General features: G+C 38.8%; 1 protein-coding gene across 1 annotated transcript in view; it reads left to right on the top strand.

Moving 5' to 3' along the window:
• ZNF704 (zinc finger protein 704) overlaps positions 1–27,270 on the top strand; it is a 228,215-nt gene that overhangs the window by 25,822 nt on the left and 175,123 nt on the right. Inside the window, exon 2 of the mRNA XM_080800649.1 lies at positions 22,387–22,628. Within this exon, the coding sequence (XP_080656775.1) occupies positions 22,387–22,628 (242 nt within the window). The remainder of the gene's footprint in view (positions 1–22,386; positions 22,629–27,270) is intronic.

The following is a 27,270-nucleotide window of genomic DNA, read 5'->3' on the forward strand; positions in this document are numbered from 1 at the left end:
TTTTGAGATCAGATCTTTTCACTACAACATGATTCCCTTGAGTTCCATCCAAGTGTTGGAGAAGGTAATTGAGAGGACATGACTGCCAGCTGACTTGAGAACAGGACCCACGTATTCAGAGGCTCCTCACCCTCCCTTGCTCTTGGGATATAAATGTACCTTCTGCTCATCATTCCCACATGAGGAGCTGTTTTAAGGATGTGGGTTTAAGAGAAGGTGTTTATGAGACCACCTGAATAGTCTCAGTATGTGACTGAGCCCAGTTAAGGCCTCTATATAAACTTTTAAGATTCTGGTAGGCAGGTGTGGAGGTCTACTTGTCATGTGTCTGCCCAAGACAAGCCTGGAGTGTAAGTTCCCTTGCTTATTAAACCTGCCCCCTACCAATCTGGAACCATCTGCCTCTTTCTTCAGTCTTTCTTTGTCCTCATAGATGGGGGCCAGTTTCTAATCTCACCTGGGAAGCTCCTGAGGTTCTGAACCAACACCAAGTTCTTGCATGTGCCAATAGGTCATTCCTTTTTATTGCTGAGCAGTATTCCATGGTATGGATGTAAGTGAAGGACATTTGAGTTGTTTCTGGTTTGGGTTGTTATGAAAAAAAAACTGTGGCCATTCGTGTAAGTTTTATTTCTCTTGGATAAATGCCCATGAGTACAATCGCTGGATCAATTATGGTTAAGTGCATGTTTAGTTTTAAAAGAAACTGCCATAGTTTTTTCATAGTGACTGTGTCATTTTACATTCACACCAGCAATGTATTTTGAGTTACTTTTTATAGAACATGTGAAGTGTAGGTTGAGGTCCATGTGCTTGCATTTGGATGACCAATGCTTCAGCACCATTTGTTAAAAAAATGATCTTTTCTCCATTGCATTGCTTTTCCACCTTTGACAGAAATCAGTTGGACGTATTTATGTGGGTCCAAGTCTGAGCTCTGCTCTGTTCCATTGGTCTGTGTGTGTCTCTCTCTCTGCCAATATCACACTGTCTTAAGTACTGGTAGCTACATAGGAAGCCTTTATACTGGGTAGGGTGACTCCCCTTACTTTATTCTTTATGAAAAATGTTTTTGGGCACCTGGGTGGCCCAGTCAGTTAAGCACCAGACTCTTGATTTTAGCTCAGGTCATGATCTCAGGGTCATGGAAACAGACCCCGAGGGGAGTCTGCTCAAGCTCAGCAGGGAGTCTGCTGGAGCTTCCATCTCCCTCTGCCCCTCCCCGACTTGTGTACGCCTGCGCCCTCTCTCTAATAAATAAATAAATACATCTTCTAAAAAGAAAAAAAGTTGTAGTTGTTCAAGGTGTCCTGTGCCTTTCCATACACGTTTTAGAATGAGAAGGTCTATGTGTGTAAGAGCCTTGCTAGCATTGATAAACCTGAAGATCAGTTTGGAGCAAATTGACACTTTTACTCTATTAAGTCTTCCAACCCTTTGCCGTGATATGTCTCTCCATTTATTTAAGTCTTCCTTTATTTCTTCAGCAGCGCTTTCATATCTTCAGGAAACAGATCCCATACATGTTTCTGCTAGACTTATACCTTAGTATTTTATTTTATTTGGAGTGATTGTAATTGTGTTTTATTTTATTTTATTTTTTGTAATTGTGTTTTAAATTTCAGTGTCCATGTGTTTGTTACAATATACAGAAGTGCATTTGTTTTTTGTTCTATTCATCTTATATCCTGTGATCTTACAGAACTAGATATCTTTTGAAGTCCTTTTAGCTCTGAAATTCTAAAAGAATATTGACCAATTATTCCTTATCTCCAATGAAGATTGATGAGTGGAAGCCAGGTTAAGTTTTTCAGGAATGGAAACCAGGTTAAGTCCAACTAAAAAGAACTTAGTATCCAAAAACATGACTGTGTTAATAGACTACCTAGAAAATACCTCCTTCTTTGAGAGCTCTGACAATGCTATAATTAGCTTTTGGTGGAAGACATACTGCTTGACTTTAGATAATCTATTTAGTCCCCCAGTAAACCCCAAAGATCTCTTGATTCATTTAAAAATGTACCAGTAACAGTATTCTCAAAGTAGAGGATTTAAGGGGTGTGTGTGTGTATGTGTGTGTATTAAGTCTGTATTTTTTTTTTTAAAGATTTTATTTATTTATTTGACAGAGAGAGAGACTACACATAGGCAGAGAGGCAGGCAGAGAGAGATGGGGGGAAGCAGGCTCCCTGCTGAGCAGAGAGCCGGATATGGGACTCGATCCCAGGACCCTGACATCATGACCTGAGCCGAAGGCAGAGGCTTAACCCACTGAGCCACCCAGGCACCCTTACGTCTGTATTTTAGAAGCTGAGTTACTCAATAAATTGGAATGCCTTTTAGTACATATCCTCCAAGATAAAATATCAACTGATTTTAAAGTGTCTGCTTAGGAAATGAATAGTTGCTGCTAGAAACTATGTATGAGTTTCACTCAAGAGCAACTGCTAAAAAACACCAGTGAAGAGCATGCAAGTCATTAGTCAATGAATCAGACGGATCAGTGATATCAGTATGGCCCTGGATTACCTAGGTAGGGATGCAAATCTCTGCAAACCAAAAGACTGATCTAGTCTTGCATGATTCATGAACAGCATTTCCTGATAAGACTAAGGGAATAAGGTGGCTTCGTGGTCCAGCCTTCAAAATCTTGAACATACAATACAACACGCTGCAGTAAAGAAAGCAAAAAGTCATGCTTTATTTTATTTATTTAGTATTGCTAGACATGAATAGTGCCACGTAGTTTTTAATACAGCAGAGGGTAGGAGCTTACCCCTTTTTCTTTAGCAATTTTTATTAAAATCTTCTAAAATTAAAGCATATACTTCCCTCCCCCAGTCAAGGATGAAAATGGTAATTTAGGAACATCAGATACTGGGGTTTTAAGATGGAGACTCATATGTCATTTAGGGCATTAACAACTGAGTAAAGTGGCTCCAAGTTACTATAATTTTTCAAGGGTTTTGTGTGTGTGTGTGTGTGTGTGTGTGTGTGTGTGTGTGTGTGTTCTGTTTTGGGATACTTGGGTGTGCCTCTTCTGCTTTGAAATTTTACTCTATAAGCAATCTGAATTCATGGTTCTGAGGATACTTCCTTACCATTAATCATACTAATAATAAATCCCAAATCTTTAAGACAGTTCCTTCCTCAGTGTCTAAAGACCTTCCAAATTCTCAGAAATGTTTGTAGAAGTTTAGATGTGTGGAGTATCCCATCCCTAAAAGAGGAATGCAGAGTATTGGAGTATACTAGCTCTTTTTGGTTCTGATATAAGCCAGGCGATTAGTGTGAGAAAGGTAAATAGCACAAGTCACACAGCACCACTTTTAATCAAATGCTTGAACTTCCTAAATGCAGCCAAGACTCTTCTTATCAGCAGGGTCAGCCTCCGGTGTGAGGAAATTAAAGTGCAAGTGCAGGAAACGTTCTGCATTAGATTTGGCATCGAGCAGGGCCCTGCTGATGACTGTGTTTGCATGGAGCTCTGAGGGATCAGAATCACTGTAAAAGTGAGGAAGGGTGTGGCATAGGTGCTATAGGGCTATCTATTACTACAAACTGTAACATCCTATGTGTCTTAGCCTTTGGTGGTCTTGAGAGGCTAAATCTTTACCAAGGGTAGCATAAATACGTAATAGGAACATTGACTAGAATAGGTCCTCTGTAACTTCCATTCATGTAGCTTCATGGTCAAGTTACCTCAAGGGCTCCAGGTTTTTTGGAAATCAAAGTTAAGAAATATTCCATGTTCAGAAACTTTTTTTTTTTTTTTAACTAAAGAGTTTTGATCATCTCCACATAAAATAGCCTATTTAGTTTGGAGGTAGATTTTTAAAATTCAAAAACTCTGAGCTGAAGTAAAATGAGAAAAACAGCTTTTGTTTTCCTGTGTTCACATCTTCAAATGGCTCATCAGATCCCAGCCTCCCAAAGTGGGATGGTGAATTGACTGCTGTACCAGTATCTGCTTGTCATCGTGGTAGGGAAGTGAAGAGCACAGATATCTTCTCGCTGGCTCCCTCTCCACCTCCCCTCCAGATCAAATGCAGCATCCATTCCTACTGATTTAACTTACTGAGTATTTCTCAAGTAAGTATCCTCACCTTTGCAGCAACCACCACGGGAGCATCTCTCCAGTAGGCTAATGCTCACCGCCTCATAGTTGATGTCCACATATATTAAGTTCCTATTGCCACTGCAGCAAATTACCACAAATTTAGCGGCTTAAAACAATACGATTGTATTTTCTTACTGTTTCGGAGGCCAGAGATCCAAATGGTTCTCACTGGGCTCAAGTCAAGGGTGGGGGGCAGTGTTGGTTCGTTCCTTCAGGAGGCTCTACAGGTCAATCCATTCTTCTACCTTTGCCAGCTTCTGGTGGCCACCCATATTCCTTGTTTTGTAGGCCCTTCCTCCGTCTTCAAAGCACATTGTTCTGCCCTCTGCTTCCATCATTACACGCCCTTCTCCCCACAGTGAAATCTCCCTTGTGGTTTTATTTAGAGCCCACCTGGATAATTCAGGATAATCTCCTTGGTGCAAGATCTTTAACTTAATCACACCCACAGAGTTACTTTTGTCATATAAGGTAACATTCACAGGTCCCAGGGATTAAGATATGGATGTCTTTGAGAGTCATTATTACCACACCCTGCCACACTCAGTCTCTCTGCAGTTCACCTTGACACCGTAGCCAGAGCAAATGGCATATCTGATCTATATACCCTTCTACCCCCAGTTTAACCCCCAACCATGGATTCCATAGTCAGAGCATCAAGGCCGCATTTTTTACCATGCCGTGTATGTCCTTAGTTTGCTAACGCTGTCATGACAAAATGACATAGACTCTGTTGCTTAAGCAACAGAAATTTATATTGTTTCAGTTCTAAAGGTTCAAAGTCCACAATCAAGGTGATGATAGTCTTGGTTTCTAATGAGGGCTCTTTCCTTGGCTTGCAGATGGCCACCTTCTTGCTGTGTCTGCACATGGTCATCCCTTGGTATGTGTGTTATCTATGTTCTAAAATCCTTATGAGGATAATAGTCATATTGGATTAGGGCCTACCCCTGTGACTTTATTGTACCTTAAGTACTTCTTTAAAGACCCCCGGGTCCAAATATATTCATATTCTGAGGTATTGGGGGTTAGGATCTCAACATGTGAATATTGGGAGGACACAATTCAGCTCATGATATAATGGTCTGGGCCCTTGTATCTCCTTGGCTTCACCTCATGCCCTGTACCATTCCTTATTCTGGTCTCCAGCTTTGGTGATTTTTTTTCCCAAAGTTCTTAAACTTGCATGCTTTCCCGTCACAACTGTCATTCATTTAAATAGCTCCCTGTCCCATCGGACCTCAACCCAGCCATCACTTCCTGATATGGACTGATGGAGGTAATTAGATTAAGGTAAGGTCATGGAGGTGGATACCCATGATGGAGTTGTTGTCCTTATAAAGAGAAGAAGAGTCTGAGAACTCCCCCTCTCTGCCTTGTACACCAGGAAACCACTCCTCACCAGACACCAAATCTGCCATGCCTTGATCTTAGACTTCTTGGCCTCCAAAACTGGGAGGAGCAAATATTTGTTGTTCAAAACCACCTAGTCTATGTATTTTTGTTATAACAGCCCAAACCAAAAAAGACACTTTCTCACAGTCGCCTTCCCAGACTAATTTTTCCCCTTCTGTGTGTTCATAGCTTTTCCACATACCTCCCTATCAGAGCATTTGCTATAATTTTAATATTGTTTATGTTTTTGCAGTTCATTTACTTATGCCCCTCACTCCCATTAATCTGCAAGCTCCATGCGTGTAGGCACCTTTATACCTTTTTAGCGTACACACACACACATGCGCGCGCACACACACACACACATACACACACGCACACACACACCCCATCCTCATTATCCCCTTTGCCTACATACAATACCTAGTAAAAATATTTATTGAATGAATGACTGCTTTTCAAGAAAACACTCTTTTCAAAGGTTACTAAAATATCTTTATTTCTTATTACCACTGGAGAAAAGGAGACTGGTGTATGTGTGGGTTGGAATAAATATTCAAGCTTTAGAATTTTTATCTTCTTTAAAGCTTTTACACAACCTCTTTTACAAAGAGTTCCATGAGAATGATCTTTAAATAAGGAAACTAAGAGGTATTTTAGTTGGGAATTAATGTATTAACATCTACTTAAAAACTGTGTGTTATACAGAGATACAGAAGGTGTTTATATAGTGTCTATCACTTGTCTGCTGTTTTCCTGGAAGAATGTACATGTTTTTGGCTGTAAACAACTTATTTGCCTTTCGAAACTGGAGAATAAATTGTGGCTTATTCATATTTCACCTTCTTTTTATAGAATATCCTTGAAATATCTAACACATGAGCAAAAAGTTTCAACTTGGAAAAAAAAAAAAACCAGACTGTGTGACCTTTGACATTCCTGAGCACAAGTCTTTGCACTGTGGAAGGTCCTGTGAGAATCACTGCTTGGCTGCCAGCCAGGTTTCATTTCTTAGACCGGGGTGTCAGGGCCACATGGCGTGTTTGGAAGGAGAATGTTAGTATACGGAGACTGTGAACTATGGACAAAATCCCTTCTACAAAGTCCATCTCTGAAAGTACTAAATTAAATAGCACCATTCTAGAATAAGCAAACGAGTACAAAGTTCCTACTTTACCAAATTAGTAAACTTTACATTGACATAAGGTTCCTGTTTTTAAAAAAAAACAAACTTAAAAAAAAAACCCCCAAAACCCTATAAATTGAGTTAGTCCATAAGCCAAACATATCAGATATATGGGTGGAATGTAGTTTCTTCTACATGCTTTGCAGTAGCAAATAGCCACCGGGCACATTTTAGCAACAGCCAGCATAGGGTAGGGTTGTCTTTTGGCTCATTCCCTGGGTTGAAGATGAAAGCGCCCATCAGCAGGTGAGAAGGTAAACCTCCACCCGCCCTCCGCCCTCCGCCCTCCGTCTCTGTAGGATTGCATTGCTTTAGGGAAGATTGTGGCTGTTGTTAAACAAGCTCTGGGACAAAAAGTAAAGCAAGCAATGATGTGCCGGTGCTGGGCACCCACTCTTCCTGTTCATCTTCACTGTGGTTCCTATTTCCTAGGCTTTTCTGAGGCAGGTTAGAACTCAGCAAGTGGGGTGATATGAACAGTGGTCAGAGACACTGAGGGCATCCCACTGGGCTCACTCCAGGTACCAGCTTTTAAGCAAGGAAGATGGATTTCGTGATCTCTTCCTGGTTTTATTTCTGTCTGTATTTTTCTTATGACCCATTTCCCACTCTAGGCGCCCAGAAGCCTTCCCTACCTCTGGCTGCCCCAGTGGCCCATACTGTTCTCTCTGAGCAGAGCCCCATTGTCCTCCGCTGGGCCTCCTTTTCTGTCCGTTTGTAGTCCCTTTTACACACTAAGCCTGGATCAGATTGCTACAACCCTTTGTCTTTCATTAACCATCACAATGGACATTAATCACTCTCACAAACTAATTCTCAATTATATATTGCCAGAGAGAAAGGGCTAGAGTTCATTGCCTATTTACCATGGATCACTTTATATTTCCATCTAATCCTTTCTACCCACCTGTTATCCCTCTTTAAAGAAGAAGACCAGATCTTAAAGTGCAAAACAGCTAGGATTTGATCCCAGTTTTATATAATTTCACAACAAATATAAAGTCCTTTTCCCGGGATGTATATGGTTTAGCCAGAGGTGCTAGATTCATGATATAAGTATGACTTAACCCTGCTGTTGGAATGTCTGGCAATATTCTCAGCCATTGGGATATAGATCTGAACTGGGGATCTCTCTAGCACCTTCAAGTTGTGACACATATGTAGCTTCCTACTTAAATGGTGTTTTTAAAAGTTTGAAAGTTATAACTAAGAACAATAGTTTATTAACAATCATTTTTATGGGGTATGTTACACTTAACAAAATCTTCTTTCTTACTTGATTCTCTCAATAATGTGTGGATTCTTGGGGATTAAGGCTAGAAGTGGGTGGTTTAGGCCAGAAGAAATTGTAGTCCAAGTGAAAAATGATGTTAGCCATGGAAGAAGAGAGAAGTGCATAGACTAAAAATATGTGTTGGGGGTAGCAGACAGCAGTGGCTGCAAAGACCACAAGTATGGAAACCTAGAAACATATGGTGGTGTGACAAAGGCCGCGGATTGCTTCATTCAACACCTCTGCCATCCCTTCCTGCGTAATTTTCCTATGCTGCTGTGGCCAGAATTTCTCAGAAGGAGTCCCTTGCAGCTAGAATTGTGTGTGGCTTCAGTTCTGCGAACACATGAGGCACGTGACAAGAGGCACAAGAAGACAGTGAGAGGTGGCCACGTGTGGAAGACATCTTCTGACAGACACAGTGTCAAAGTTGCTTGGTGCTGCTGGGGCATCTGTCATGGAAGTTTTAGTTTTTAGTACCTGTTGTCATGGGGTTTGACTGGTGGGAGGCAGTGCTATAGTACTTTTTCTAGTTCAGACTTAAGATGTAGTTGGGCTTTTCTCCTGGCTCTGTGCTTCCCACTCATCTTTCAGCATGGTTTCTTTCTTCTGTCGTTGTCTTTTTGAACATCCCAGTCTGACTCGCCAGGCTCTGTGGAGATTTCCGAACTACCAATAACCCTCTTTCTGTTTAAGCTAACTAGAGGATTCTGTTCTTTTCTTTGGCAAATATGAATTGGGACTTACTTATCCCGCTATCATAAAGCCAAGAAAAGATGCTACTTCAAGGAGCCTGCTTGTGTTTAGTACTGTCGAGAATGCAAATTGGACGGTGTACATTTATTAAATGGAGTGATATGTAGTTCACTGTGATTCTAGCAAAAGCATCTTTTTTGGGAGGGAAGTAGAAATCGATTATAGTAAGTCAAAGAGGTAGGCAATAAGAGGTAGAAGAGTGAAGACAGCTCATGTGGCCATGTTACTGGTAACTTGACTGTGACAGGGAATACAGCAGAGGTGCAGTCGTTGAACACGATCAGAGGTCAAGATAAGAGATATTGGAGCCGGGCACCTGGGTGGCTCAGTGGGTTGGGCCTCTGCCTTCAGCTCAGGTCATGATCTCAGGTTCCTGGGATCGAGTCCCATGTCGGGCTCTCTGCTTGGTGGGGAGCCTGCCTCTCTCTGTGTGCTTGTGATCTCTCTCTCTGTGTCAAATAAATGAATAAAATCTTAAAAAAAAAAAAAAGAGAGAGGTTGGAGCATATTTGATTACTTATGGAAAGTAACCAGCAGAGAGACAGGTATAGGAGAGAGCAGGTGAAGGGAAAGGTCTGTGAGACCTTGAGTCAGTTATATAATTTCTGGGTGCCTTCGTTTCTTTAGTGTAAAGTTTGGACAACCAGGATCATTCCCTTAGGATTTTGGAGGGAATTGGGTTGAAATAATGTATGTGAAGAAATTTTAATGCCATGTCTTGTATTTAGTAAAGGCTTCATAAATGTAGTCAACTTTATTATTACTACTACTAACTCTTGTTATCGTCTTCTGTAGACTTTAGAATATTGTGAATATGGAATAGTAATCACTCTGTCCCTTGATTCTACAGATCTTCCTTTCTACTCTTGCAGACTGGCGCCATTGCCATATTATCATTGCCATATTACTTCCATTAACTAAAGTAAACATTTATCTAGTACCCAGTGTTTGCCAAGAATGCATTATCAAAGGTGTCAAATAAATCTGATTTATATATCAGATACAAAGCTAAGCAAAACTTGTTCTCTGCCTCCAAGTAGCTTCGGGACCACCGGAGGAAAGAAATGGGTAAAACATTAATACTTTAAACCACATTTTATATTGTATCAGTCTGGTTCCAACAGGAGCAGACCTGCTAAGACTGTACGTGTGTGTTGTATTTATTTATTCATTTATACATATATGTGCACTTTCTCTCTCTCTCTCTCTCTCTCTCACACACACACACACACACACATTTGCACATTTATTATATCTGGCTAAGCAAACATGAAGTCCATAAGCATCCAGGCAGGAAGGAAGGATCATGAACAGGCCAAAATGCCATAAGCACACCTTTTTATCTTGAGGCCTGCCTGTAATCATTTATCATGGGTTAGCCCATTTCTTCTGCTGACCCATCTGCCTTCTTACGAAAGACTGTGCTGAAGTGGGAGAGATTTCTCCCTTACCCCTATCTACTTACTCCTTTATATGCCAGTTGGACCTTTATTTTATTTTATTTTATTTTTTTTTTTTAAAGATTTATTTATTTATTTATTTGTCAGAGAGAGAGAGAGAGGAGTGAGAGTGAGCACAAGCAGACAGAGTGGCAGGCAGAGGGAGAAGCAGGCTCCCTGCCGAGCAAGGAGCCCGATGTGGGACTCGATCCCAGGACGCTGGGATCATGACCTGAGTCGAAGGCAGCTGCTTAACCAACTGAGCCACCCAGGCGTCCCTGGACCTTTATTTTAAAGAATTAAGTTTACGATCAGCAGATATACAAATTTATTCTAATATGCACTGCTTAATTTTTTGAATACACTCTAGCTGCATTTATTAACAGATTTTATTTAGTCATCTGTGCAGCTAGTTAAAGTGATTGGCTGGCTGTGAATTAAGAGCACAACCCAAGCTAAAGTGTGAATTCATTAGTTTTCAACTTTAGTTTTTGATTTCACCTGCTGTTTACTACTCCAAGGAATAATAAATTGTATTTTAAGCGAAATGTATATTTAAGCAAGAAACTTTAGCAACCAGCATTCTTTTTTTTTTTTTTTTTTTTACTGAAAATGTGCTTCTTAATCGCTCTGAAAATTAAACAAGCTGTGTCAGACTGTGGCAAGCACTGTTGAGTTTGAGAAGCTATCTTTATATTTCTATTGCCAAACGAATTCAAGGTATTGGGTTAGATAGTCTAACGCTTTCGCTTTTTGTTGCAAGAAGTTGAAACCAGCGCAGTTTTACAGAAAGGAAAAGTGGGGAGAGGTGGATAAGCGGGGATTATGTTTGTGAGGGGAAGATCGCAGCTTCTAGCAGGAGGCAGCCTGCAGCACACCCTGGGGTGTAGACGGGTATAAGACTGGAGTGTGGGGGGTTGAGGCAGCTCTCAGATCCCGTCTGTCTGAGGATCCTTTTGCCTTCTGTTCCTGTTTCTCTCCAGAGTCTGCTCATCCGTCCTCTTCACTCTTCCCTGATTTCCTCTAGTTCCTCATGTGCACATGGCCTGGCCTCACCACCTGCGCTGTCATTTCCAGCCACTGCCAGTAATCGACATCAGTTTCTAGCTCTCTCCTATCAGATTCCTGAAAGAAAAGATTCTCTGGGCCCTGTTTGTGCCCAAAGAGAATATGCAATACTCTCCTCACAAATTGACTTGCCTTTTTATTGATACATATCAGAAGTACATTCAACAACTTTCCATAAAGTTCTATTCCAACCACTTTTGAGAAATGTGTGGTTCTGGGGCGCCTGGGTGGCTCAGTGGGTTAAGCCTCTGCCTTCGGCTCAGGTCATGATCCCAGGGTCCTGGGATCGAGCCCCACATCGGGCTCTCTGCTCAGCGGGGAGCCTACTTCCCCCTCTCTCTCTCTGCCTGCCTCTCTGCCTACTTGTGATCTCTGTCTGTCGAATAAAATAAAAATAAAAATCTTAAAAAAAATGTGTGGTTTGGTCAGAGAAACCATGTTTTGAAGTCTGATTTAATTCTCAGGTCAGTGGCGAATAACTATTTAACCCATTAAAAAAATGAGCTTTAACATACTGCTTGAGTTCCCATGAATCTCTTCTTTCTTGCTGTGGGTTTTTGCTAGGATTCAGGCCTGGTGGGGGCAAGGGAGCTCAGAGATGTTGCGCCTGGAGGCAGAGGGGAAAAGCAGGATGGGCTCCCAGCAGGGATGTGCGGAAGGCCCTGTGAAGTTTGCCATTTCTAGAGTAGCCCTTCTATTCAGTGTGATGGGGCAGGGTAAGGTGTCAGTGAGAGGGGTCCCTTGGGAAGAGCCTCCAAGGAGGAAAGGTCAGAGAAAAACGAAGGTCTGTCCTGGGCCCAGGGGCCCCAGCTTCTCCTGGTAGTGGCAGTGGCAATCAGTGAGGCTCTGTGTGACAGTCAGAGCAATTGGTATGGACAGTCTTCTGTAGGTCAACTGTCTCTCAGTAAAATAGCTGTCTCTACTCCTTCAGAAGCTTCTAAGAAAAATTTTCAGGTGGGGCTCAAATAGTCACGGTAAACCAAATGTGGAAGAAATTGAAGATGGCATTGATTGTCATTGTTATTCTTGACTAAAAAAGTTCGGAGAGCAAGTGAGCTAGATTGGCTGGGAGCCACAGGCAGGTGTGAGGCAGTGTTTCTAGGCATCCCCGGGGGCCAGGCTGCTTGATGACCTGCCCCTAACACTTTACTCACCAGGAATCTTCACTCCTAGAAGTTTTAAAAATCATACAACTTTAACCGTGCCTTGCTTCAGAAATTTTGCCTTATTTTCTCTCTATAGGTTTGTCCTGGATTAACCTGCTGATATTCGTAGAAGGAAGGCCCAGAGTCCTTAATTTAAAAAGTAAAATAAATCCCATTTTCTCTATAGATTTTATTATGAAATAAGGATTGCATTCCTAGAGATAAAGTCCTCCATGGAATAAAGTTGAATACGCTGATAAGGAAAGGATTAAGATGGTGACCATTCTGTACTTCACTTATTTCTTCCCCAAATATAGCACAATTCACTGTTTCCTTCTGGTAGTTTAGGAAATTTCTTTTAGACCAAGGAATCCCACGCTTTGCAGCCTCAGGAATTTGGCGTCCATCCTCCTTAGACTTTATCAGTAGGTGCCATCATATAGCACATATAATCGCCTGAACATTCGTTTATTTATTTTTTTCCCAAATACTTATTGAGGGTCCACTGTGTTTGAGACACTCTTCTAGGTGCTGGGAAACATCAGTACATAAAACGAAAAATGTCATTATATGTTAATTAAAAAAAAAATGAAAAATATCTATCCTCATAGAGCTAACATACTGGCGGAACAGCCTGGCCCATAAACATAATAAATAGTAAATTACACAGTTCATTGTGAAATGGTAAGTGCTAAAGAGGAATATAAAAGAGAACGTGGCAGATGTGGAGGGGGAGACGAGTGCTACCACTTTAGAGAGGTTGGAGACATTTGCACAAAGATTGAAAGGGTGAGGAAACAAGCAGTGTGCGTTTATAAAGGAAGAACATTCCTGGAAGGTGGGAAGACCAGCGGAAAGGCCCCAAGGGCAGGAGTGTGTCTGGCACTGGCACGTTCAAGGCGGGTAGGACAGAGCTGAGAGTAGGGGAGGAAGCAGGATAGGGAGAAGGAAAGATAGAGGGGAGCCAGCTCAGATGAAGCCCTGGAGGCCACTGTGAGGACTTTGGCTTTTATTTTGTGCAAAATGGGGAGCCACTGGGGAGTTCTAAGATGAGGACGGGCATGATCTGACTCTTCTTTTTAAGAGATAAGACAGGCTACTGTTACTGAGAAGGAACTGGGAGCATGTGGGAGGCAGGGCAAGGATGCGAATAGGGATCCAGGGAGGAAACTGTTGTACAAATCCTGGCAAGAGGTGAGGGTGGGTTGGCTGTGGAAGGTGGTGGGAAGTGATTGGATTTTGGATATATTTGGAAGGTAAAGGCCACAGCATTTCCCCATGGATTGGATGTGATTGGTTAAGCTTTGATTTATATAAAACAAATGGAATACCTAGTTGATGTGATAAGTTAAACATTCTGTATACTGAAGGTAAATCCAATAAGGTTGAGCCATATTGATACTGATTTCCCCTCTCTCCTTACTTTTGGTTAGAAAAGATGTGCAGGTATCCTTAAGTGAACCTGAGGTCTATATTGTATTTTATAGAAATAGGCATTTCCATTCAGGGCTTTTCAGAAAGGATTTAAAAAAAAATACTTAAGTTGTGTGTTCTCACTTGCATAATTTTAATAGAAGGCTTGAAACTTCAGCCAAGAAAGCTTTCACCAAACATTTTTGCAATAACTTCACTAAATGTGCAGCTGACTAATCTATTAGGCAAGCCAAGTCATGCTTTGTTGACTATTAAGTTGTGAGGATATTAAAGTTAAAACTTGCTATAGTAAATCCAGCATTAACAACTGATGGCTGAGATAGTGTACAAGTTTTATTTTTTTGTTTTTAGACTTTTATTGATTTATTTGATAGAGAAAGAGACAGCGAAAGAGGGAATACAAGCAGGGGGAGTGGGAGAGGGAGAAGCAGGCTTCCTGCCGAGGAAGGAGCCCGATGCAGGGCTCGATCCTGGGACCCTGGGATCATGACCTGAGCCAAAGGCAGATGCTTAACAACTGAGCCACCCAGGCGGCCCGAGATAGTGTATTTGTATGGTTAGAATGCCTGGTGCCAGAACCTGACACAGGGTTTCAACTTTGTTGTGAAGAGTTTTACTTCTTGCCCTGTCTTCATACCACCAAACCAGTCTGACTTTCATCTGCCATTGACTGTGTTGGTACAGAGAAATAATACACTTGAGGATAAAGCAGTCAAACACTTCATTGGCTTCAGAGGGCTAAGGGAATAATGTAATCAAGGGTCTAGCAATTGGAAACAATTGTTTTTAAAGTGTTTCTATTACACCTATTCATTAGGACTGGATAGATTTGCCATGAGACTTATTTTTCTGTGTATCTAGCATGAAATTTGAATAATTTAATCTAAAGTGACAAGTACAGTTCAGTTGACTGTTTTTGGACATACACTTTAACAATTGACTCAAGAGTCTACCCTTTCTTTGAGCATGACTCTGAGTGGTAATATTTTAAATTAATTTACAATCAGTTATTCCTATTATTAATGTAACCTTTGCTTTCTTTGTGACATGTTTGAAAATCTTTGGGTCTGACTACGTATCCCACACTGTGGTTGATATACCATTTGTCATCGGTTACTAAATATGTAATGTGTATTTATGTGTTTTGAAAGCAAGTTTAAAAAATCCTAATATGGGGAAACACAATCTGAAATAGGAAACAATTCTCTTGCAAAGTTTTTCAGATATGACTGTGTGGTTTCCTGGTGAATGAAAGAGTCTTAAAGACTGGCTTGGCCAAGTAGACCATTCACTTGCTTCCTAAGTCTTGTTCTCCAAGAGTGGTTTTGCTGTGGTATGAATTTCATTCTCCCTCTCTCTCTTTTTTTAAAAAACATTTATTTATTTATTTGACAGAGAGAGACACAGAGAGGGAACACAAGCAGGGACAGAGGGAGAGGGAGAAACAGGCTTCCTGCCGAGGAAGGTGCCCAATGCAGGGCTCATTCCCAGGACCCCGAGATCATGACCCCAGCCAAAGGCAGATGCTTAATGACTGAGCCACCCAGGTGCCCTGTGAATTTTATTCTCTCTTCCAGAATTTTGATTTTACTTTCTTACTATGCAGGAAGCCCCAAAAGGCAAAAGAGTTGGCTTTCTGCAGATTATTCCTGGAAATCCAGTTAATCTCCAGAGCCAACTCCTCAAATTTTATTGGGTTGAGATGAGTAAGCAAGGACAATTTCCAAGAATGTTGACACATGCTTTTTGGCATCTCACCACTGCAAATCCAAAGGGAGGGTGTTAGGATTAAGGTGGCCTGGAATGCACTTGAGCATAGACAGAAGAAAGGATTGATCAAGTAAGTGGGCTGATGTTAGAAGCCATCCTCTTTTCTGATGAGCTGTTAGAATCCTCCTATGAGAACCAGATGTTTTTGTATTGAGAAAAGCTGATGAGCTTCAGTCCCTGTCTTAGAAAGTGGCATCCAATTTACAAAGGACACCATTTAGAGAAATTCAAGATTTAAATAGATACTGTTAACTTCTTGTTTAAAATATTGCAATTTCCCCTAGTATATCATATTTATAGTTATGCTGTTTATCTCCTTTTAGGAAAACAAAAGCTGTTCATTGGAATAAAAATTTCGAGTTTTATTTGTTCGTTAACTCAGTAATTGGTAGTATTCTCATATAATTGAACACTGAAGCTTTGTTCCCATGCAAAAAATTATACTGGATAATGCATGTGTCTGTGATATGCTACATGAAGGGCTTCTGTGTTGGGTAGATAGAAGAAATTCAATGGTAGTAATTGAAAGGTGCTGATAATCAATGGAAGTAATAGTGCAAATGAATGTATTATTTTTTTTAAAAGATTTTATTTATTTATTTGTCAGAGAGAGTGAGCACAGGCAGAGGCAGAGGGAGAAGCAGGCTCCCCGCTGAGCAAGGAGCCCGATGCGGGACTCGATCCCAGGACCCTGGGATCACGACCTGAGCCGAATGCAGCCGCTCAACCAACTGAGCCACCCAGGCGTCCCAAATGAATGTATTATTTTAAGTAATTCATTTTCCCCTTTAATATATGCATATATACTAATAATTGAAAGATAGTAGAAGAACGAGTATTAGCTATATAAATGCCAGATTCTTGAGAAACAATTATATAAGAATGATGTGTATTTTCTCATCATAGAATGACTTTGTAGATTTTAAAATACCAAATTACATGCAAACAAAACAAAAAGCAAAATTGGCCTATAAATCTGCTCCCAAGGAAAACCATTCCTAACATTTTGGAATGTCCTTTTAGAATTTCCTCTCTCTTTATATGGATATATCTCTCTTCCCTGAAATCATATTACATATACTCATTTGGATTTCCTTTATTTTTCTGTTAATACATTAAATGTCTTCCCATTTTAATAAATACAGAGATATGTCTCAGTTTTTAACCATACCTTTTGTTTATGCATACTTAACACCAAATTTTTAATAGGTGTTCAGGGAATTTGCATTTGTTTAATGTTATAAATAGTTCTGTAAAAGAATTTCTGAGATAAATATCTTTGTGTGCTTTTCTCTTTTCTTTCCTTAGATGTAGAATTGCTAAAACAAAGGGATGCGCAATTAAATTTGCTACCTTTCGCCAGGTTTGCTCCCTCCAATAGTAGTCGAGAGTCCCAGTTTCCTTATATGTCATTTAGCACAGAGCATTATTCCTCATAATTTTTGTGACTCTTATTTTTGAAATTGTCTTTATTTTTATTTTTTTAAATTTGAAAACCTTAAAAACATAAAAGTCTTCCGTAATCTTGCCACCTTAAAATTGTGTGTGTGTGTGTGTGTGTGTGTGTGTGTGTGTGTGTATGTCCCCATCCTTAGGTATTTCTAATTATATAAGAAAAGAAGTCAAAATCTTTCTTGGCACATTCAGTCTTCTGTTCCTTAAGGTGTATAATTTTTAGCAAACCACTCTGATTTTTAAGTGCAGTGCAATTATTAATTAACTGGTAATTAATAATTAACATATTAGTCTTTAACTTGCCTGTTTCTCTTAATAGATCATGGACAATTGTTTTCCTCTTAATAGATCTTCTTTTGGTGACTTCATGGTATGTCCATTGTGTGGGTGTTCCAGGCTTTGTTCCCCTATGAAGAACATCTTGGTTGGTTGATTCAGAAATTCCAACCTCTGGGAATTTTTCCTGCAAAAATATGTTTGCACAAATGCATAAAGCTATATGCATACATATGCAAGGATGTTCACTATAGAATTATTTATAATAATGAAAAATTGAGAAGAACCTCAGTGTCTGTCAAGATGAGATTAATTAAAAAATCTGATCTCATGAGCTGTTACTTTTCAGTGTTTTAAAAAATTAGTAGATGTACTGATTTATGGTGAAGTGAGAAAATAAGCTGCAGAATAATACATGTAGTATAATCACATTCATGTTTGGATGCTCCAAACAGTGTATACACATTGATAGGTATTTAATGTATTTTAAGTGATTTAAAGTATTGCAGTAAATTGTTAAAAGCTGCTCTCTAGAGATAGGACCTGACTGGGCAGGGCTAGTTAAAGGATGGGGAAGAATAGAAGGCTCTTGCCATTTTATTTTATACACACTTTTATTGAAAATTTAATAACAAACATATTTTATAATACTTTTAAAAGTGAAAAGTGTAATTAAACTCCACAGAAACAGTAAAAATTAAAATGTTTAAGTGAGACAAGGTAGCTTCTGAGAATCTACCTACTTAACTTGACTTCATGAAAACACAGTTAGGTAGAAAGTAGTATTTCTTATGGATACACCATATTTCATTTACACTGTGGTAAAAGAGTAAGAAGAAAAGAGGAAGAGTGAGTAAACTGTAAGGTCAAAAGGGAGTTAGCTAGAAGCAGAAATGAGCCATTGATCCTGTTTCCAGAGGAACACGAGAGAACTCAAATTCCTCTTCTTCAAGAGGGCTCTTCATTCATCTACGAGCAGCTGTGTGGGGCATAAATCCTTAGTTTTCTAGACAGAATATTCCCAGTTCCTCCCAATAAGATCCTTTGCCATGCTGATCATTCTGTTGTGTTGGTTCCAATTTGTCATTGTCCATCTTAAGTGTGACAACCAAGATCAAATACGACTACTACCTTCCAATGTCCAGTCTTACCAGCATGAGATAGTCAGATGAATCCTTTCCTGGGCAGGAGACAGTTTATTTTTTTCTTAATCTAGACTAAAATTATTCCTAAACCTTAGCCTCATATTTTCTTAGCCTCGTATTTTCTCCTAGAATTTACTAGTCAATGGTCTTGCTGTTTCTCTTCATTATTTTCACTCGGGGCTTCTAGACTGTGTGTGTGTTTGTCTTCTGGCCGTCTTCCGTGTTGAGCCCTTTGCCTCCTTCTGACCTATAGCGTAGAGTGCTTCTTCTGATACCCTTGATATTTCTGTTATCAAAACTATCCAGCTCATAGGAGTCACATAATTAATTGATATCTGCTTCCAGGAAGGAAGCTAACGTGGCCCAGGCCATGTAGATCATCCTAAGACATTTACTTTTGTCACCAGGGCAGTGTGCAAATTGGGGAAAAAGTAGATAAGAGTGCCCTATTTGGAGAGATGAAGTACAAAAATTCCTCTCCAGGTAGAAGAATTAGAAAAGTGTCTCTCTTCTATGGGTGATGAAGCCAAGGGACGTGACTTGAGTGGGGGCTGGATTAAGCCCCATCTTACCAGTATGCAGGATATAACATACAATTGCTTGCAGCAGCCTGGCTTGCCATATCACCTGTGTTTCAAAAAAAAAAAAAAAAAAAGACTCAATAGAATTTATGGAAGCTGCTTTATACACACAGTTTCCCAATTTCTGGTCTCAGGGTTCTCGCGAATGTACTTTCCACACTGGTTACTTTTTTTTTTTTTTTTTTTATTAACAGTACTGGTGAGGTATAATCTACATACCATAATATTCATCTCATTTTAAGAATACAGTTCAATTATTTTAAATAAATTTATAGCATTATGCAAATATCATAACAGTCTAGTTCTAGAACATTTCCACCACCATAGAAAGTTCTCTGGAGTGCATTTACTGTTGGTTCTTTCTCCTACCCCCAGCCCCAAACAATCACTGATCTGTTTTCTGTCTTTGTAGCTTTGCTTTTTCTGGAAATCTCGTATCTTCTTTTAGCTGCTTTGTTCTGCTAATCTAATAGGAGTGCAAATTTAATTAGGGTTCATATGTTATTCTTTTTGCTCTGTTCTGCTAATCTGCTAGAGGTGTAACAACTCAATATTAGTCCTATCCCTTTCTGCTACTACTAACCTTACTCATCCCTTTCTTTCCATTCTGACTCAGCATTTAAACATGCTCTATTACCTTTCATCTTGGAACATTTTCCCTTGTCTGGCATCCTCTCCAGCCACCATTCTATCTCTCTGAGCCATTTCAGAGTCCAGTTCCTCAAGATTTGACTTCATGTGCTCTCTCTACTCTCTAGTTTCCTGTGAACTCTCCTTTCAAAAATCTTTTAAATGTTAATGCCTGATACAGATAAAAGAGTGTTAATAAGAACATGGAATCGCTATATGTAAACCTTAAAGCTTAGTAATATAATGAAGATCTACACCTGTCACCCACTCCTTCCACCAGATTTACATACAGTGAAATCCATGGCTCAAAGTATCTAAAATCTCTTCCTCATCGTTATATTTTTTTGTCCTCTTTGGTCCTTTCCTAATGCTTTTAATTTCACTTTTAATATAAGGAGTTTGGGCTAAATAGCCTTTGAAATCCACTACATTGCTAAGATTTCCTGATTACTATTGAGAGATTAATTTTTTTGTTTAGGCTGTATTATGGAAGATTTATAGCTTACCTTGTTGAATATTACTATAATTTTAATGAAGTCTTGGCTAAGATCATGACAGAATTATAACATAATCTCTATAGGAAATTTATTCTACTTTGTATTAATTTGCTTTACAATGCTAGATTTTTTTTTCCTTAAAATTTTGAAACTAAGAGCTGAGCTTCCTGTAATATTCTCCACTAACCCTGTCTTTGGATTGAATTCACTTAATCAGTACAGTTGGCCCCAAGAGAGGTATAGATGTCAATTATTGCTACAACTTAATACTAATGACTACTTAAATATTTAATTAATGCAATACTTGGCACTTAGAGGGAAACTATTTATGATCGTCCAAACCAGGCCTTTGTTTTCATCTTCTATGCCTGGTGTTCAGTGTATTCCGGTTGTTAACGTAGGCTTGGAATGAGGTGCACCTCCCTCTCCTACCTCCAGGCAGAACAAGTTACACAGAAAGTGACTCGTGCTGGGTATTTGAAATAAAGTAATTACATTTGTCAATTTTCCAAGCTACACTTTTATTGAACATTCATTGCATTTTTGGAAGTTTGAAATTTTTTTATTTTTCTTTTTCTGTTGTGTATTGATGCCATTACAAGAGCTCTTTAAACCACTAATTTTAAGAAATACTGGTAACTTTTCCATGAGTTGCGAGAAGACCAAAAGTGACTGATCATTTTCCTGGGCTTAGGTCTGACAGGAACCCCATGGGAAGAAGATCATTTTGACCTGACAAGTATAGGTCAAGGAGAGAAGACAGCTCAGTTTAGAGCTCTGTGTTCATATGAAAGATACATTCCAGCCAAGTGGGTTCCAAGGCACAAGGTTATCCCTGGGTTCTGGAAATCCTCATATATGAGCGGGTCCTGCGACTCTTAACATGCGCCCTTTAGTCTGAAAATTTCTGGTCCTTAATATCATACATGGCCAGTCTGCTATTATTGAACACATACATTCTCATTTTTTTTCTGAAAATGTCTTATGTTTGTGGGTTTAGCTTCTGTATTTGATCAGATTTTTTGTGCTTTCCCTCCTACCTAAAATTAAAAAGAAAAGACAAGTATATCCTCTGTTTAGTGGGTAAGTGAAGATTTCTTGCTTTTATAGACTAAGTCCGTGAAAGGGATGAACTGCTGAATGGGCCTGTGACATGTCTGACAGGTGTGCATATTTTGAAACATAATCCACTGAGCAGTGGATCACTTTTCTTTCTTTCTCTCTCTTTCTTTCCTTTTTTTTTTCACTTTCCTCTTCTTAAGATTTTATTTGTTTATTTGAGAGAGAGAGATAGGAGAGAAAGCATGAGCATGGTAGGGGCAGAGGCAGAGGGAGGGGGAGAAGCAGGATCCCTATTGATCAGGGAACCAGAAACTTGGCTCCATCCCAGGACTCTGGGATCATGACCTGATCCAAAGGCAGATGCTTAACTGACTGAGCTCTCCAGGTGTTCCCTTTGGCTCTTTGTACACTCATGAATTTAACAAGTTCATCCCAAACCTCACTTACAATACCAACCACCTTTACAAAAATCTTTCTTTGACTTCAGTCTGTTTTTCATCATCACAGACTCTGAAATAACAAGAGTTAAGGCCCTGAGGCTTAACTTTATATTTGCCTCAAACCTTAAGCCATGTTGCATTTAGTCAAAAATGATAAGAAAAATTAATGACTTTTTTTTATCATCGTAGTAATAAGAGATTTCATTAAGATCTTAGCTGCTATAGATAAAAGATAAAAAACAGTTCTTCATGAACTAAAGAATATGGTTAAGGTCAGTATTTATAGTCAAAGATAAGGCTCATTTTATGTTTATAACACTTTTCTATTCAATATAATTAGTGTGAAATATTTAAGAATTTATATACTTAATTGACTTTCTCAGTTGTAGAAGAGAAACCAGTGATGTATTAAAGTTTAAGATTTGTTTTAGAAGCATTATGCTTTCAAGTCTTCAAAGTTTTTGTATGCCTGAAAAGTTCCTCTTATGTTTGTGATGCTGCTTTTTTGCATTATGACAGATGATGCATCAAATGCCTGTTACTTCGTAATGTCAGTTATTTTATCTCTCTGTTATATTTTTCTCATTTAAACTATAAAATCTTCAACATGAACAAGGAAGTGTCTGATCTGTGGTCTTTTCTAGGGTCATCTGCACATAGTCATGCAAAGCTGATGTTCTGGGCGAGTAAGAATTCTTGTGTTTCATTTCACAGGTGGGGAGCATTAAACGGGAAATGACCTTCACATTTCAACCAGAGGACTTAAAACGTGACTCTAGTAAAAAAATGTCTCATCAACACTTGTTTCCCTTGGCCATGGAGGAAGATGTGAAAACAGCAGACACCAAAAAAGCCAACCGAGCCCTTGACCATGAAAAAGAAAATACTCGCTCCATCTGTCTCCTTGAGCAAAAACGAAAAGTTGTTTCTTCCAATATTGATGTTCCTCCAGCAAGGTAAGGGAACATTAGACTTTCTATGTGTCTGCCCCAGGAAGTCAATAGGGAGCATCTACAGTCTCCACCACTGTATCTCTCTATAGCATATAGACTTAGGAATTTTTATTTTTATTTATTTATTTTTTTTGCCAAGAATGTTTCTCTGTTGTTTGGGTGAAATAGAGCAGTAGCCTTGCTCTTTGGAACTTTGAGGCTGCTCTGGTTGGAAGTATTGTAGCTCCAGAAAAGAATGTTTTATTAAATTTTGGAAAATGAATACTAAAGAGGAAAAGAATAACTGTTAAAGGAAAAACATGAAATGTAGTACTGAGCGTAGCCACTTAAAGCAGAGATACTCAGATACTCAGATTTTGGACAGAGGTTGGAGAGCTATGGCTGCAGGCCAGATTCAGCCCCTGGCGCATTTTGTATAACCTGTGAGGTAAGAATGGTTTTACATTTTTAAAGGGTTAAAAAAAAATGAAGAACATGTGACATAGATCATAGGTGGTCTGCAAAAGCTAAAATATTTATATGTGACTCATTACAGATAAAGTTTGGTGATCCCTGGTTTATATCATGGTAATCCTTTTAAGACTGATCTACCTCAGAGCTGGGCCAAGAGGGTTTATGGAAATATCAAAAGACTTTTATCACATTACAATTTTACTTAAACTATATCCAGTAGCATTAAATCAAAGGACAGTATTGTGGCAGAATGACAATGGAATAGCAGAATGGAATATACTAGACTTTTACTTATTTTCTTGCTTGTCATTTATTTCACCTAGAAAGTAAGTTCCATGTTAGGCAGGATTTTAGTCCATCTTGTTTGTGCTGTATCCTTAGCACTAGAATAATGCTTAATTATGTGCTAGGGGCTCCATCAATATTTGTTGGATGAGGAAAAGAAAGAAAATGCGATAGCATGAAAGATTGCTTATTTTTAATATGTATACTGTATTTTGTTACCAAGAGCCATTTATAATGAAATTTTATAAGCAATTTTTTGAGATAGCCTCTATTTTTTGAATGGTTTCAGACAGCTAACTAGAAAAACAGCATCCTTGCGAAAGGAATAAATGTTTTTTTTTCTACCTATCCACTTTTATAATTAGAATTTCATTGCTTTCTATATTTAATCAAAAATATCTCTTTGAGAAAATTACATATTTTTCTATTGTTACCAAATTTGTCATACTTTCTAAAATTGTAGGTCTTCTTGTTTTCCTTAACTTTCAGCTGCAAATTTTCATATATTCATTACTTCTGTCTAACTACGTAGAATTATTTGCTTTTTTTTTTTTTTTTTTCATATAAAGCACGTTAAATTCTTTAGGATTAGTTCCTTTAACTGGACACTCATCCTGAAATGTTTTTATCATGCCCTAAAAAACTGGTAGGTACTTCAATTCATATCTGTTATTTGGTTGACTCATAGGAAAAGTGACATGTTAATTTGAAATCTGAAGAGCTATGGTTTTATTTTTTTCCAAAGCTTGTGGTGCAAAAATTAGACTTCCCCATGTCAGATATTTTATTGACAACTTGCAGTTCAACAGGATTTACTCTACCTAAAATTTCCACTAGAGCATCTTATGTTAAAAGACCTGGAATTAATCATTTTAAATTACCATAGATTGTTTTAGATATATTTTTCTCCTCTAATTTCACCCCACTTGCAATAGCTTCTGGGGAGAATAATGAAAAGGAAAGAAAGAAAAATGTCTTCTGTTTTTTCTGCCTCTGGTATGTGGAATATTTTTTCCACTTTCTCTAGTTTACTAAGTGGACAATGTTATGTCCTATACACCTAAAAGTTATGAGTTGCGTCAGTGTTATTGTAGTGTTCTTAAATAGTATAGGTGAATTAATTAGATTTTAATTCCATTAATGTACAGCAAAAATTCCCCAATGACAGGGTATAATTTAGACCTATTCATCTATTATGGGAAATACTAGTTAAAGCTTCATTGTTTGAGATCTCAACTGATACACTTGTTTTCATTGCTGTAGTAAGAATTTAATCATCATAAATATGCCAACAGTTGGTGAAATAAATTGCTCTTCTTCTTAATGACAATGAAGGAATTAGAAATTGTGAAGTCTGATTATCTAACTCTCAATCCTTTTGGTTCTATTTCCATTTGCTGTCATGGAATTATTTTGTAAATGTCAACTTTCCACTATCATCTAAGTGGATCAATATCTTGTTTTAAAGAAACTCCTTTACTTGACATGGTAAGAAGATACAAGACTTTTCTTTTTGTTTATAAAGGAGAAATATAATTCTGTCTGTTGGCAGTGTATAAATAATGAAGTTTGAGTACGTCTACAGTATGGTGAAGTTTATTGGTAAACGGAAATCTGTATCTTGTATAATACATAGTACACATATGGATAATATATATACATATATATATATAGTCTATCTCTCTAGCCACATGAGTATTGCAACTTATTCTCTTAAATCCAGACGTTAAGTATTGGACAGTTCTTTGGTGTTTGTGGTTTTTTTTTTTTTAAGATTTTATTTATTTATTTAAGAGAGAGACAGTGAGAGAGACCATGAGAGGGGAGAAGGTCAGAGGGAGAAGCAGCCTCTCCATGAAGCTGGGAACCCACTGCGGGACTTGATCCCAGGACTCTGGGATCATGACCTGAGCCGAAGGCAGTTGCTTAACTAACTGAGCCACCCAGGTGCCCTGTATTGGAGAGTTCTCAGAAAGGCAAGATAACCATTTTTAACCAATAGAGTATCACTGTTAGAGAGTTTCTCAATAGTTTAAAATAAATTCTTTCTCACTTTATCTTTTGCTTATTCCCACTATAGCTAAGAAGATTTTTATTGATGTGTGCTTTCTATATTTTATAAAATGGAACTTGAAGTTTATTTTCTATGGTTTATATAATGAAGATAATAGATATATTTTATGTTTCTTCATATCCCTAGAAAGGTCGAGGAACTTCCCTCCCCAACTTTATACTTCACTGTGATTGAGCATTTCCTGCTTCCATGCAGTAGATTATTTATTGAGTACCTGCTAGGAAACCGGTACTCAGTAAAAAAAGAATGAAATGGGATGCCGACCCTCTAGAGTTTACAGTTGAATCATAGAAACAGACACCTAAGTAGCTAATTTCAAATAACAGTTCCTAACTTGCTTTCTTTGTATTACAACTGGGTGAATTTGTATATAAAGAAGAATCTCTTAATATTAGGAAAGCTATTAATTTGATACAACTATTGAAAAGCCTTTTTTTTTTTCCTTCGGTTAGTCTCTTTTTCAAGGTAGGGATGAATGGAATAGAGAAGGAGGAACTCTGTATCTGAGACCTACTTTACCAAATCCCTTTCTGTTTACCCATTTTCTGAGGACCCATTTCAGGGAAACATAAATTTAAATAAGCTCTTAATCCTGATGTGTTAAGCTGGGTCTTCTGAGAAGCAAATGCCAAGCGTTTTATTGGGACAGATACCTGTGGGTGAAAAGGGGTGGGGTGAGGCAAGGGACAGGGAAGGAGGCAGACGTAAGTGAGACTGTGCAGGCCTGAGCCCAGTGAGGGAGAGAGCCAAGGAAGGTTGGGGGTAAGCGTCCTAGACTGCCTTGCAAGGCTATCGTGAGTCCTGCATTATGTAAATGCATTGGAGTCCACTTACCTGTGGAATATTGATTTATCAATCTTAGGAAGAGACAGTCTTTTCTTTGGGGGAGGGTTGTAGAGGTGGAGTGAGTGCATTATAGAGTTGGGGTACTCAGAGTATTCCAAGTTCTTCAGTGGAGAAAACCAAGCAGAGAGAGCAAGAGTGTGTGAGAGAACACATGAATGAGCAGCGTTTCTTTGGAACTAAACATTTATCATTAACAGAAAAAAAATTGTTTGCAACAAATTATTGGGGAGCACTAGTTTGGGGTTGGGGGTTGTCCGTGCTAACAGTGGGGGCAACACTCTGTAAACGATGCCTCTCTCTGAAGTTGTCGCAACTTACGCACTTAGTAATGCATGGTTATGAAAGAAAACAACCCCCTCCAGAAGAGATTGTGAATGGAGAATGAGGAGTTACTAATTATAAATATGTCATCTTAAGTATTTTTTAATCTCTAGGGAAAAATACTAGCAGTCTTGATTTCTATGGAGAGTTGAGAAAAATGAAGTTTAAGAGTATAAAGAAACAGGGGTGTGAGCTCTTGAAGAGTCCATCCAGAAAGGAATTCCGATACTGTAGTTTGGCTCAAGAAATGAGTAAGAGGCCAAAGGTCAGTAAGACAAATGCCAATCAGAGGTTTCTTGTGGGCAGAGCTCAGTGATTCATTAGTCAAGACAGTGATTTTAGCCTGATTTGAGTAAGATGATGAACGCTGGCACAGATAATAAATGAATCATGCCCCGATTAGTGATGAAAATCTGGGGAGAAAGAAAGAAAGAGTTGAAATCCAGAATAGGGAATTTACATATTTGTCAGGGATGTGAAGCATACAAGTAGTTGGAAGGAATTTTTCTGTTCTTGGAATGTGTGCCAAGCTGTTGGCACATGAGACTTCTGGTGAATTGGGTTGCTTGAATGTAGTTGGTAACACCGAATTCTTTCATAGTGCAAAAAGTGTTTGTTTGGGTGTTTGAACTGATCCAGAGGGTAACTAGGCACAGTGGTAAAATC

This window comes from Martes martes (assembly GCF_963455335.1).
Source record: "Martes martes genome assembly, chromosome: 4".
NCBI classification, from domain to species: Eukaryota; Metazoa; Chordata; class Mammalia; order Carnivora; family Mustelidae; genus Martes; species Martes martes.